The following is a 13,838-nucleotide window of genomic DNA, read 5'->3' as shown; positions in this document are numbered from 1 at the left end:
CAGTAGAACGTTTCTCGACAATGCGGCCAGCGTGCGTCGCCGTAGCAGACGACGCCGTTCAAGATCCCGCCCCTCGAGCATCTGCGCGAGCTGCTGCCGCCGCTTGACTCAAGCGCTCGCCGCATCGCGATGCAATGCGCTTCGAGTTTTCCCCTAAATGTGAGAGAGACTGTACACCGCCCTTCGAAAGAAATGTCCACGCGCACACACCGCGCGCGGCGCGAAACGTACCCAAACACGCGCAGTGCAGGAGGCAACCAAGGCGGCGCGAACGAGAGATGGGAGAGGGGTACCACCGGCTAATAGAATTTTGCTCCGCATGCGGCGCTCTCAACGCCGGCGCAGCAGCGCCGCTCTCGGTGCCGTTCTTGTCTATAGGCGGGCGCGTCTCGGCCGAGTTTACACTTGCGACCGCTTTTCTTGGCGAGGGCGCCACTGCTCGGTGATACTTTCGCGACTTCGCGCCGGGGCTAAGCGGCCGTTGGTTCTCGCGTCAGAACATATGCTTGCCTCGTGTTCTATGCATTCATCTCGTGCTTTTTCGCGTGCTTGTGTGTGAGCAAGTTAGTTCGCGTCAGAACGCGTTTGCCCCGTGCTCTATGCTAATCGGCAGATTGCGAGAGGCAGCGCGTGGCTGACGTGTGGGCGCGATTCATAGCAGCAGCCGCCGCCGCAGACAGACCTCCGCTTATGCGGCGCTTTGGTGAACCGGCGACGCGTATAGAGTGCCTCGGAGTGCCGCGATGTTACGGCACTTGAACTTTATGCGGAACATCACAGCGACGCCGACGACGGAAATGCGCCTGTAGTGTCCATATAATCGCTACCGAAACAAAATGAAGTACCAAAAAAGTCGTTAAGATGTGGTCTCCTGCCGTGACCACTACTGCGCTGAAGCTCCTAAAAGAGCAAGCGGGTGTAGTTCTCGCTGTTGTCGGACCGACGGTTGAATTCATGGACACGTGCGGGCTAGTTCATATATGCTCAGCCAACGCCTCCTTTAAAAAGATGCCTGCCGCGTGCGCCGAAAACCTGCTGCCGTTATCTTTCCCTCCTTCCTCCGTTCCGCGTGAGGCGGTAGCGAGCGATCCTTGCGGTGGTCGCTTGCAACACATGCGCGCATGCGCACATCACCCCATGAAAGCGCGGCCGGCGCGGCCGCCGCTACCGCCGCGACACCACACCGCCCCAGCCCCCTTGGCGGAGATAGGGCTGTAGGTAGCGCCATCTCTTGACAACCGACCGCAACTCAAGGCGCGACGGCTACAATGGATAAGCGAGCGACGCCGCAGGCATCTTTCTAGAGGAGGCGTTGGCTCAGCAGTCGAAGCTGCGCAGTACTCCTCAAGCGCCATGTTGTTGTGGTTTCGATGCCGTGAAAACACGAGAACTTTCTGCCACTGTTGGTGACAGTTTTATTTTTCTTGCAATAGCAAGGATATGCGTATAGCACTCTCGCAAGAAACGAGCACTTCTGTGTCACCTCCTTCGTCTCCCATCCTCCGTCTTCTCAGGGCCTTTTACGAGATATAATTTTTTCCCCAATATTTACGAATTAACAGACAAACATGACATTGCCAAAGTTTTTTTATTGTTAGAATAAAATCGCGGTCATTAAAAAGACACGCTGTGAGCTTGATATCACAGTTTGGCGCCTTTGAGTGAAAGGCCCGCTTGTCCACCTCATGTCGTGTGTTACCTCTGATCCACATCCTATGCAAACGTAATATTACCTTCCACACTGATTTTATAGTTCAACATCCAATACAAATGCCACACGGGACACAACGGGCGTGCGCACGTGCAAATTATTATTATTATTATTATTATTATTATTATTATTATTATTATTATTATTATTATTATTATTATTATTATTATTATTATTACCATCCCCTTTAAAACGGGGGCGATAGCGAATAGTCGCTTGGCTTGCTCGAGTTGATCAGGTATGCTATATGCTATACATGCTTTTCATTCTAGCATTTTTCTATACATCTCCTTAATTTTTTTTTCTCTTCCCGAAAGCATTTATTATATCTACCTTGTACCGCTACCTAAGCCTGTAACTGATCCGGTAATATTAATCACTTCCCTGCTTTTTTTTTTTCCCCCACCGATACTCGCAACGACCCTTTCTTGGCTCGACTGCTGACCGGTTGATGCTACACCGCCCACTTTAAATCCAAGCGCTTCTGGAAGGTGCGCGTTACCTACGGGCTGAGGGGTCTCCAGATTTTCGCTGCAGCATACGCATGCCTCACCTTGTTGCGAATATTTGCTCCGGTATGTTTTTGTCTATAGGCATCCCACTCAGGCCTCAAATAGCAAAGCAATGCCTTTTGTGTTATTGCACAAATTTTCCTTCTAAATTCTTCTCATTTTTGTACATCTACAAGATAGTTGTCGTCGTCGTCGCCGTTGTTGTTGTTGTTGTTGTTGTTGTTGTTGTTGTTGTTGTTGTTGTTGTTGTTGTTGTTTGCATTCCTTACATCCTATTCACTATCTCTCTGTCACTTTCTTTTTGATGACCCCTGGTTGCCTATTTACACTTTCAATCACCCTGTACTTAGTTTCCAACTTGGGCTCTTCCTCCGTTCTGTGTCCGCGCTTTTCAGGTACAGATACCTGTGCCGGGTACCGGCAGCCAGCGCGCTCTTGTGGCGAGCGTGTGAACTAGGCGAAACCGACCATGGCTTCCGAGATTGCGCGCGCTCACAAGTTTTCCTGCTGCATAAACATACGGTGCGCTTTGCTCCCATCAACGCCGAGCTGACGTGGTTTAATATAGTAAACGCTATTCTAAAACTATCTATTAGCTCTGTGTTTGTCTGGTTGAGCTTTGCACCACCAAGCCGGCGGAATGGCCCTGTATATGCTCCCAAAGGGAGCCCCCTAGTATCTCTCTACATTCTCCCAAAGGGAGCTTTGGGAGCATATATAGAGACACTAGGAGGCTCTAAGGTGGCTCACGTTTACGCCCCTGCACGTACGGTAACCAGCGCAAACGACCCATGTTTACCGGAATGCCAAACCCGCTAAAACTCTCCATTGTCTAGCATTGGAGGAGGACCGCCGCGGGAGGCGGAATCAATTTACGCAGTCATATAGAAATGCCATCAGTTGTTGAGATACTCGCAAGCCAAAATTAACTTCTTGTAGCTCCGATAAACTGGCCCCACGAAGATAACGCCCGAAGAACTGCCAACGTAAATGCTACTCGCCTCGTTTCGTTTGTCTACGTCAGCGCGCTGACCGTCTGTGCGCGCCACAACTTCTCCTCGTGGCTGTAAAATGAACGTGGGGAGAGCCAGTGTGCCCTTTGAGCGGAAACGCGTCAGTCACAGTTATAATTACCAGAGCTGATCGTCAATCACAGATGGCTGAGCCGACTGAGTGGAGCGTAACTTTCTTTGAAAACACCAAAATAGTTATATCAACACAGTTTAATTTTGAGTTTTCAAACAGGGTTAGACGGCCCCAAGAAACTCCGGATGGTGCAAGCGGTCGGAGGTGAAACTTGCGAAACCGCAGAGAACAGCAAACCGGGCGTGATGACGAGGAGCAAAAGACAGTCCTCGCTGTATAAACAGCGCATATAAACTAATAGCAAAATAACACTATATGCTGACGTACTTTCCGAGAAACTTGGCTTCAGCTGTTGCTTCGTTGGATTTGCCAGTGCGCAGTTGACAATGCCGGCTTTCAGAGGTATAAGCGAGGGTAAGGAGGTCGACAATCACACGTACACGCATATTTGACGGGAGAGCGAGGGTGAAGTGTCCACTTATTGCCTACCCCCCGCCCCCCCCCCCCCCCCTGACAATTCTCGGTTATCACGCCTGCGGCTATGTTGGTGACAACTCGCGCCCTTATAGTTTAACGCGTAGAAAGCTAAGCGACGATAAGGCTCGCGCGTCTCTTAGTTTGCGCTTGACGTCATCGCTTGGCATTCACGCGGGTGGCGGCGAACCACGCGATTTTGTCGCACGCGGTTCCGGGGCAACTGCGCGCTGCCTTTTCTTTCCATTCTCTCCAGCGAAGCGGCACGTGCCAACGAGCCCGCAATTTTCTAAGGAAGCGTGTTTCTGTTCTTTCTTTCTTACTTTCTTTCTTTCTTTCTTTCTCGGACACTCGCAAATTGCGCACGGTTAACTTGCAAAGCATGCACACGGAGAACGGAGTGGTGTGCCTTCACCTCAGTGTGCAGACGTGCTGGCGAGTTTCTCTACACCAGCTGTCCTTGCCCAGCGGCGCGGACCCTGCCTCGTAGGCCGTGGACCTTCCATTGTTTCTTTCCCCGCTTAGCTATAATGAAGACGGCCGCGAGAGTGGTGGTAGCAAGGTCGGCTTCGCCGCGCCGCACGCAGCGAGAGCACGTGTTGGCAGCCTTTCGGTGGCCCCCATCCGTTCCTTCTTCGGAGTAGAGAACACATAGCATAGGCGGCGCGCGCTTCTGCGTCGAACTGAGAGCGAGCCCCTTATCTCTCGCTCGCGCTAGGCCTATCTCTGATCTCGACTCATTATTGTCTCGTTCTTTGCTTCGGAGGTGCGGGTTATTATGCAAGCATTCACGGACGCGCTGGAGGAAGGCCGGACTTAAAGAAAAAGGAGAATGCGAAACGGAACGCGCTTTTTGGCAAGCTGTGCCTTCCTCCACGAACAAAAGTTTCTCTTTCTTCCGTTTTCATTTTTTTTCACTCGCGCCACCATCTTAATTTTGAACATAATGCGCATGCCTGTGATTAGTTGTTACAATTAAGAGGCGCGATGCGCTTAGTGCAGTGTCCATGTGAATAATCTTGAGCTCAAATGCAAGAAGTTGAGGACTGTACGTAAACGGACGTATACTTGGATTCATCGTGATATCAGGAAATCGCCGGCTTGTTGTAGCTTTAGTTCTAGTAGAAGAGGTGGAGTGATGTCATATGGAATGTCGTTAGGGATAACGAACAAGCAAAGTCGCATCATCTGTATACGTATATATAACACGTCTAATATGTTCCTCCAGTTTGCATACCAAAATTTGAATGTTCTCTATTTCTTTGTAATCGTCTCGCGAATCACTAACAAGAAATCGAGCACTTCGGATCCCTTTACTCCTCTCGCTCATTGCAAACCACTTTGTGAACACGCCTCACAAGGTGGCGTCGTCTGGATTTTAAATGAGAATCTTAAAGGCTATGCTTTTGCTGGTTGAATGCAGCGGAAGCAATTTTTGGAACCGGAAACAGTTTATAGACGTCGGGTTTTGGACATCGCCCATTAAGACGATCGCCGGCGGGCACCGGCAGGCACGAAACATGGCCCCCGAGATCACCCACGCACGCATGCCGTGCACAATAATTACAAGGTTATATGTACGATGTCCAACCCATACACAATTTGCAGAAATGCGCCGGCCAATTGGATTCACTCATACGTCTGACGTCGCGCAGTTACGCGTGTTTAAAACTGCTTTCCCAGTACAGATCGGACTTTGTGTCACTGCTTACAGGACGAAACCTGAACGTAAAGGGCAAATTTTGTGGGTGATATCGATATATTGCTCAGCCATAGCTCACATTTTGGCTTAAAACAACGACCTTATTTATTCTCCAATTAGCCTAGCATTTGCAATAGTGGAGCAAGGTCATTAAGCTGTAAGCGAACTTGAGCAGGCTCGGCTCTCTTCCAGAGGCGAAGGGCATATGCGTGCTGCTCTGCGTTTTTGTGGGAGGAACGTGCTTGGAATTCGTACGTTGTCACGGATTGTAAGGGAGGGAGCTTATATATATATATATATATATATATATATATATATATATATATATTTCAAGGAAAAGTTCTGTAGGTCCGGTGCATAGGTAGTTGAATAAACGAAGGAGCACACGAAAATTGCATTTTTAATGTTGTAACGTTTCGGCCGTGGCACGGCCTTCGTCAGAATACACGCTCGGTTGCCTAAGGATCTTTCGCCACCTCTGTCGTCGGATTCGGATCGCGCGCGAGAGAGAGAGAGAGAAAGCAAGGTCAGGAAAGGCAAGGAGGTCAACCGGAAGAGCATCCGGTTTGCTACCCTACACTGGGGGTGGGGGAAAGGGGACTAGAAAGAGGAAAAGGGGAGAGAGTGAGCACTGAGTGCGTGTGGGCGGGTCGTACTTGAGCTATTTCAAACGGACCTCGTACAAGCAGAGAGACAAAATGAACAAAACCAAATGAATGCTCCCAGTTGAAAGCGGTAGCTTCCGGCGTTCCGCAAGGGAGCATTTTGGGTCCGTTTCTTTTTGTTCTTTATGTCAATGATATTGTCCACATCGACAGCACTGCTAAGTATATAATTTACGCAGATGACACCAGCTTGTTTTTTTCGGGTACTTCAACTGCTGATCTCGCAAATCGAGCTAATAAAACCTTAAAAGAAATAAATACTTGGGCGGCTGATAATCACTTAAGAATTAACGTTAGCAAAACTGCAGCAGTCATGTTTCACCCACGTCACAAACACTTTGAACCTCCTCTAATTGAATTAAACAATACCAGAATAGAATTTGTGCAGTCTGTGAAAACTCTGGGCGTTTACTTTGCAGCAGATATGTCTTGGAATGATCATATTAATTACGTAGTTCAGAAACTTTCCAGAACAGTTGGTATCATGCGCCGCAATTGCTTTAATTTTCCTACATCAGTTAACTTGTTACTTTACCACTCTTTGTTCTCTTCCATAGCCAACTACGGATGTATGGTGTGGGCAACAACAACAGCTGGAAACATTAACAAACTCACTGTCTTACAAAAACGTATTATACGCATTGCATGTAAAGTGCCGTATTTCTTCCACACTGCAGGCCTTTTCCATCAACACAACATTATACAGATGAAGTCCATGTATAACTACAGACTGTGCTATAAATATAAACTCGCCATGAAGAAAAATGATGACTCCTTCCTTAGACTTGCTGGGTTAGAGCAGAGCAGAACTGTGTATGATACCCGCACAACAGAACCTTGGAATGTTAAGAAATGCCGCACAAACTATGGCAAACAAATGTTGCAGCATACCTTACCGACCCTTCTGAACCATTTGTACTGCTACGAGAATATTGATTTATCCAATATTTCTCTGAAAGAATTGCCCCAAATGTTCGTGTAGTTTTGTACTGTACAAGTACAATGTACTGCGTACTGAACGTGCATGTCTCATTCTCTGTACCGAACGTACGTGTTTTTTTGTTTTATTTGTTTTTCTCCTCATGTTTTGTTTGTTGTTGTACTCCGCCGCCGTCAATGCTGCACTGTAAGAGGAAGCCAGGACCTCTCAAGCTGTCTATACAGCTTTTTCCCTGGCTGTCCTCGCAACACCCGTTGCGGAAATAAACCTTCAACCTTCAACCTTCAACCTTCAAAATCCCGGAGCAGGATTACCCACCGCGATATATAGCTCAATGGTTACGGCGTGATCGATGTTGCCGCGTACGAGGTCGCCAGTTCGAACCCAGCCTCGGCGGGCGCATTCCGATGGCGGCGGAACGTAAAAAGGGGGCTCGGGGATCTGCTTATTAGGTCTTTAGGGGCGCTTCGGGAAATACAAGTGGTCAAAATTAATTCCGGAGTCACACCATGCATGCACTATACGACGTCCCTGAATTATATGCGAGTCGATTTCGTACGGTAAAGGGACACTAAAGGCAAACAAAGTCAACGTGGACTGTTAAAAAACCATTCCAGAAACCAGACAGCGCTTGTTTCGTGCCGTCAAAAGTATTCGTTTTACTCGCCAATGACAGGAGAGGGCGCGGTGATCGCATGTGCAACGGCCCCGGTACGCAGTCTCTTCATTCGCGATTTTCTCCTGAACTGAGACGGCGCTACACCTTTTTTTTTTTTCCGCGAAGCCATGGGAAAACTGAGCCAAGACAGAGCGTTGGATTCGCCGCTGGCAGCAGCTGCTTTTCATCAAGTGTCGTGGACCGTTCGGGCATCCCGCGACATCGCATGGCCATAGAGTCCTCTGCTATTTGCAGTTTGTGTGAGTTTCGTGATCCAGCAAAACCAGCGCAGCACTACGCGATAACGAAACTACTGAAACGCGAAAACGAAACCGTTCGACCATCTGCGTTGTTGTCGACGGTATATCGTTTAATGAGTTCATTTTTCTAAACATTCAATAGAACTGGACATGTATAATTTCTTTTTCGTCTCATAATGCAATGCAATTGTCTTTTTATTACGAGAGTTTGAACACTAGTGACAAAATTACGATGAGGTGTGCCTACGTAATCGGACTAGTACTTGAATGTCCCGGGTGAGTCGCAAATCGTGTCCTGCATTTACGTCACTTTCTCGATTGTTACAACTATGCTCGCGATAATGCTGACGCCTTAGGCGCTTTCGAGCATTAGTCTATCACTTTAGCTTCAGTTATTATTCGCCTTTTGTGTCACTTTAAATTCCATAATTTTCATTTTTCTTGAGGATTGAACATTTCAATTAAGGCAATGTTTATTTCCCCTATATGATTTCCTCAGCGAACTCAAATTACACCTGCGGTACATAATTATATATAGTTGAGAACTGCGTGGCATAATTTCGGGGCCCATATAGGCAATCTAAGATAACAACTCAGGGCTCCTGTAACGTTCAAGCTCAAGGCCTTGACTGGCGGTAAGGACACCGACACTTTTCGCGCAGCCAATTTCAGGTATTTCTATATTTCGAGTAATCAAAGCCGTAGACCGCATGCTTCTACATCAGTTCCCCAAAGCATGGCCTCTGTGACGCGTTTCCGGCTCTGCAATCGCTTTTGGCGCACGCAGCCAGCTAAAGCATGGCCCCCGAGATCGGTTCCACTTAGCCAGAGATAGCCATCGCTGGCGCGTGGATTGGGACACCACCTACTCGGCGCTGCCCGCCATGTTATCAAATTAGCCATTTTGTCAGCTCTGATTGGCTCACATCATAGAATTAGCAGGCTAACTCTATGACTCACGGGGTTGCTGGCCTCTGTCACTTACAGCTAAAGAAACGCCAGCACGGCGAAATTCGACAATGTGGCACCATTTGGCAGGATCCTGAACACGTGATCCAGAACAGCACTGTTTTGCAAGTACAAGACAATGGTCGCGTTTCGCCCGCGTGGTATCATCAGTGGCACGAGGGTGCATGCTAATTAAAGGATGGAGATCTGGGAAGCAACGCAGTCCGTCTCACTCAGTTATTTACTTTTGGTACAGAAACACGGGAACGAACCAGGGGCCGTTGCCTGATCGTCATTGTCCTGAAGTATTTGCCGGCTCTGGTAAGCACATTCGTCTGGCCGCAAGTTATAAAACGGTTATACACTATAGCAATGCGCACAAGGCATACTGTGCGTACGCGTGTCACGCACGTCTTTTTTTTTTTTCCTCGCTATTTTGTCGACATATGCGCAGAAGGAAAACGTGAGATTGTCACGCGGTCGCCTTCGCCGCTTAGGCATGCGAGATGCGAACAAGCGTGGACGCGACAATATTCCGCAAGCTCGCGACCACCGCACGCCGAGGCAACGGGCAAATGTATGGGCGCCTTCCAGACGACATGCACTTACACTGCGAGTGCCGAGTAAGCAGGCGAGGACAATTAGGAGGCGGGCGGGTGATTACAGCGGCGTTTAAATCTCGACGGACGCTTTGCAACGAGGAAAGAGCGATCTCGAGCGTGCGTTTCCAGCCGGCTAAGAAAAGTGCACAAATGAGCCTGTTTTCCAAATGAGCCCCATTGTGAGCGAAATCCCTTTTATTTGTTCGTTTTCTTTGTATACAGCTTCGCCTGGCCGCCGTGCCTACTGCCCAGTTCGCCATCGTTTAGGACAGCCCCGTTTGACCGCGCCAGAACGTCAGGTGAGGCTTGAATCCGAGATCCGAGATCTACGGCAAACGCATGGCCGACGAACGTTAGTTGGTCCGTCGGCCACAGATGTCGCGACGTGTCCTAGATCAACCAACTTTCGTTTCGATTAGCGTTGTCGCGTGACTCAAACGAAGCTAAGGGATGCTGTAATCAAAGGAGAGTGATGTTGACGTGTGCAGCTGTCCTCAGCAGTACGAATTGCGAAATTCCCTGTGGGTACTGCTCCAAAAAAGCCGGAACGCTGTCTGGAACAACGTAAATAAACAAACTGACACATTCCGCTGTATTGTGACGTCTAGTGTTGGCGGCAAGTGCTTGTGTGTGTACGTGCGCCAGAAAGCGATAAAAAAAAAGGATTGAAGGTTAAAGAGGCGCCCCACGAGCAACAAAGTTGAATTACTGGTTGAATGAATCAATCGGGGTAAGAATTCTGCATGCGTGAATGTAAGACAGTCTTGTGTAATCTTCTTTTCGTACCCAGTGCGAGCGTAGATGTAAGCAGCCTGTGAAGCGGAAATTCGTCGCAGATATGTATTGCCGAAGCACTGAGTAACGGCGGCGTTCATTAGCTCCCTCGACAGCCACAGATGACGCGAATAGTTGCTGATTTGACAAATTTTGCTCCAGTGAACAAACGGGTTCTTGGAGTATCCGGAAGAGACGACAAAGCGCGTCGCTCTACTCGCGTAATCACAACGTGCACCAGACAAATTTTCGCGCTACTGCAGCTATCGCAGACCTCACGGTCGTCATAAGGACCCTAACGACCTCAAGTGCAACCTAGTGACGAGGAAGTGAGTCGCACGAGTGGAGGCGGGCGAGGCTTGGCACGCTTCACGTGTCCGGTCACACGCGCCGCGTCCCTCCTCGTCGCTTCCTCCGCAGGGTGTCGTCTGCGCGAAGTGCGGGACTCCGTGTCGTCTGCTACGCGCGTCGCCGCCAACGGCCGCAGCGCTCGCTCGCCTACATATCCAAACTACATATCTTGCAGTGCGCGCGTGCATCCAACGTCGCGGCGCGTGCAGCAGCGTATCTCCTGTGTGTGTTTTGTGCAGGCACGCCCTTCGACGCCGCAGGATGCGCTTGCTAAGCGCACGGCGGCACACAAAGCGCCGCTGGCGCTGGCCTTTTATTTTCGGCGGCGGGCAGGCGTCACCGCCCTCCCGCGCCAGCGGACGCCGTGCGCGGCACGTGTGGTTCCGCTGCTGGCACCGCGCGACGGGGCCGCAAAAAGGCCGCCGCCGGTTCATGCGTGCGATGCAGGGTGCGGCCCGTCCAGCGGTGACCGCCCCTTTTATTTTTTTTTTCGTGGCTGCTGGCGAGAGACAAACGGCGGACGCACGCGCCCCTGCGTCCGAGCGAGGGTCGTTGCGCTGCCGCTGTATCATCCGCGGCCCGCTTGGATGCGGCCGTGGCGGCGGGTGGCGTCTACCCCACTCCCGTTCGTACGCCGACGCCGCCGATTTAGTGCCTCGTCTAACGCAAGCTTCTGTCTATAAAGCATTCGAACTACGAAGTGCGCGAGAACAGACGACACGGATTCACACATACGCCTTCGCGGTCTTGCCGTACGTAATAAGAGGACTAAGGTCTACCGTCGTTTTTCTCGTCCTTACTGCTGGTACTGTCCCTGCTGATTTATCTAACACCTACCTATGCAACATGTCCACTAACGAGGCAATGAACATAAAGCCCTCGAAACTTTGTAGCTTGAGAGGTTTAAAATGAACGGCCATAACGACGCCATCTTTGGAAGCTGCACGAAGGGTAAAACGTGGACGGTGTATCGGGAATTTCGAAGCTACATTTCCGGGACAGATAGAGCCTAAGCATTGATTCCAGATCCGTCGCACCCGCATAGTTTCGAAATCTGAGGGTGTCCGTAAACATGTACGCATACAGTTACCCTGCAGTCCTGGTTTGTAGGGTTTTATAGTAGGAGTCGAGCATAGTGGTGTACATTATCCGAAGACTACAGTGTACTTGCGGCACTCGGGCTGGCGGAGAGGTGGCCGACCCGCCGCGGTTGCTCAGTGGCTATGGTGTTAGGCTGCTGAGCACGAGGTCGCGGGATCGAATCCCGGCCGCGGCGGCCACATTTCGATGGGGGCGAAATGCGAAAACACCCGTGTACTTAGATTTAGGTGCACGTTAAAGAACCCCAGGTGGTCGAAATTTCCGGTGTCCTCCACTACGGCGTGCCTCATAATCAGAAAGTGGTTTTGGCACGTAAAACCCCATAATTTAATTTTTTTTTAGAGGTGGCCGATCGGCAGATCGGCACCAACCAAATGCGTTGAAGTATCTATTGCTGCACTCGGCACACTCTCCTTAGGAGCCTGGGTCTTACATTATATAAGCTTCGCTGATAATATGTCGTATCTGTTACTGAATTCCAACTCCCAGTTTCTACGTGGACAAGCACGAAGGAATTAGACAAAGTCTTGTCCTTCATAGAAATCTAGGCTTTCCGACATTGGTGGATTGTACGGAGCGACTGCGTTTGCAACAGCAGCGGTGTTATCATTCGCCGCATCAGGAATCTGCGCAGTAACTATCGACCATGGCAGTGACTTCCTTAGGTCGACTGACCTAACCGTAGCTCCGTGGAGATCTGAGTGAAAAGCAAGCTATGACGTCGTGAACGAGAGTTCATGAGATCACGGGGAGTCTGTACGGCAATTTACGCATGACTTCACTACCCTACTTTAGTGTTCTTTCTGTAGCCTACCATGCGTGTTTCCATGGTGAGGGTGAATAATACTAAATATCAGGAGCGATGACTTCCTTTACGCAAGCAGAATTGACTAATAAGGATTAACTTAATGTTCCTCTTTGGGGGTCTTTAGCATAGGTGGGCAAACAACATCGCTAGGCTTGATCTCACCTATACCTCCAATCATTCCTTTTTTTTTTTTTTTGACGACTTCGCTCGGTCTCAACCTCATCTTGTACGTCAACCTGAACCCTGATGTTGGGCTGCTTTCAGAAGACCTCACTTCAGCTTTCAACACGCGCCAGCCGTACCTCAACTCGACCTCCATCTGACGCTCATAAACTCAACTCGGGAGTTCCGAGTATATATAGTCAATGCCAACTTCGTTGTTTGTCACCCCCACCGACCTCGCCTCATGTTGTAGGGCTGACCAGGTTGAGGTTGAACTTCACCAGGTCGAGGCTTCGCGAGCTGTCATTTGATCTTCGTGTTTTAACCTTTTGGTGTTTAGCGGCCACAGCCACCGTTGAAGTTGCATTTTCGCCGAAATGAACCGAGTATACGGAACATGAACGTCGCGATAAAGTTTCAAAAAAAAAAAAACGTCGATTCAGGCTGTCTTTTCTCTATCTCTCTCGATCATCCTATTTCCAGTATACGGAACGACGCCTATATACAGCGACCCTGCATGGTGTCCCGGATTTGAGGACGCTGAACAATTAGCAGGAGTTCGCTTAAGCCTGCCTGTGGCAGCGGTTCCGCGCTCCGCGTCGGGCACAGGAAGTGAAAAGCGGGACAAGGGCTGGTGGCCCTGATTGGCGCGCGGTTCTGCTATTTTTTTTTTTCGCGCGTATACGTTTTGTATACCTGCACGCAATACCGGGGCACGTGCACAAACAAGGCGGGCACGGCCGGGCTACACGCTCCGATGGCTCCAAGCGTCTACGTATACGACACGGCCTGGCGAGGCCGACAGCATAACGCGCACGAGCCTGCAGCCGCCTGTCCACCTGACCGCGCACGTTTAAAACTGACCATGCGCAGCCGCTTATGTCCAGACATATAGGCGCGTATCCTTCTCCGCATGACGCACCCTCCACAGCCACCCTTTTGACGCTGAGTATCCGAAAACGCGCAAGCGCCTATGAAGCAAAAACGAGAGAGAGAGAGAGAGAGAGAGAGAGAGAGAGAAACAGAGAGAGGTGAGTCCACTGTGAAAGTGGTTGAATACCTCCGCTTATATATCCGCTACTCC

General features: G+C 49.8%; 1 protein-coding gene across 1 annotated transcript in view; it reads left to right on the top strand.

Moving 5' to 3' along the window:
• The first annotated feature begins 9,472 nt into the window (after positions 1-9,472).
• The window catches only part of LOC139056192 (transcription factor HES-1-A-like), a 145,082-nt gene continuing 140,716 nt past the window's right edge, over positions 9,473-13,838 (top strand). The window contains exons 1-2 of the mRNA XM_070534205.1: positions 9,473-9,579; positions 9,781-9,857. Coding sequence (XP_070390306.1) covers positions 9,536-9,579; positions 9,781-9,857 — 121 coding nt within the window. The 5' untranslated portion in view covers positions 9,473-9,535. The remainder of the gene's footprint in view (positions 9,580-9,780; positions 9,858-13,838) is intronic.

Source organism: Dermacentor albipictus, chromosome 2, assembly GCF_038994185.2.
Source record: "Dermacentor albipictus isolate Rhodes 1998 colony chromosome 2, USDA_Dalb.pri_finalv2, whole genome shotgun sequence".
In the NCBI taxonomy this organism is placed as follows: Eukaryota; Metazoa; Arthropoda; class Arachnida; order Ixodida; family Ixodidae; genus Dermacentor; species Dermacentor albipictus.
Note: the sequence above shows the minus strand (reverse complement) of the source record. Positions and strands in the feature narration are given on the sequence as shown.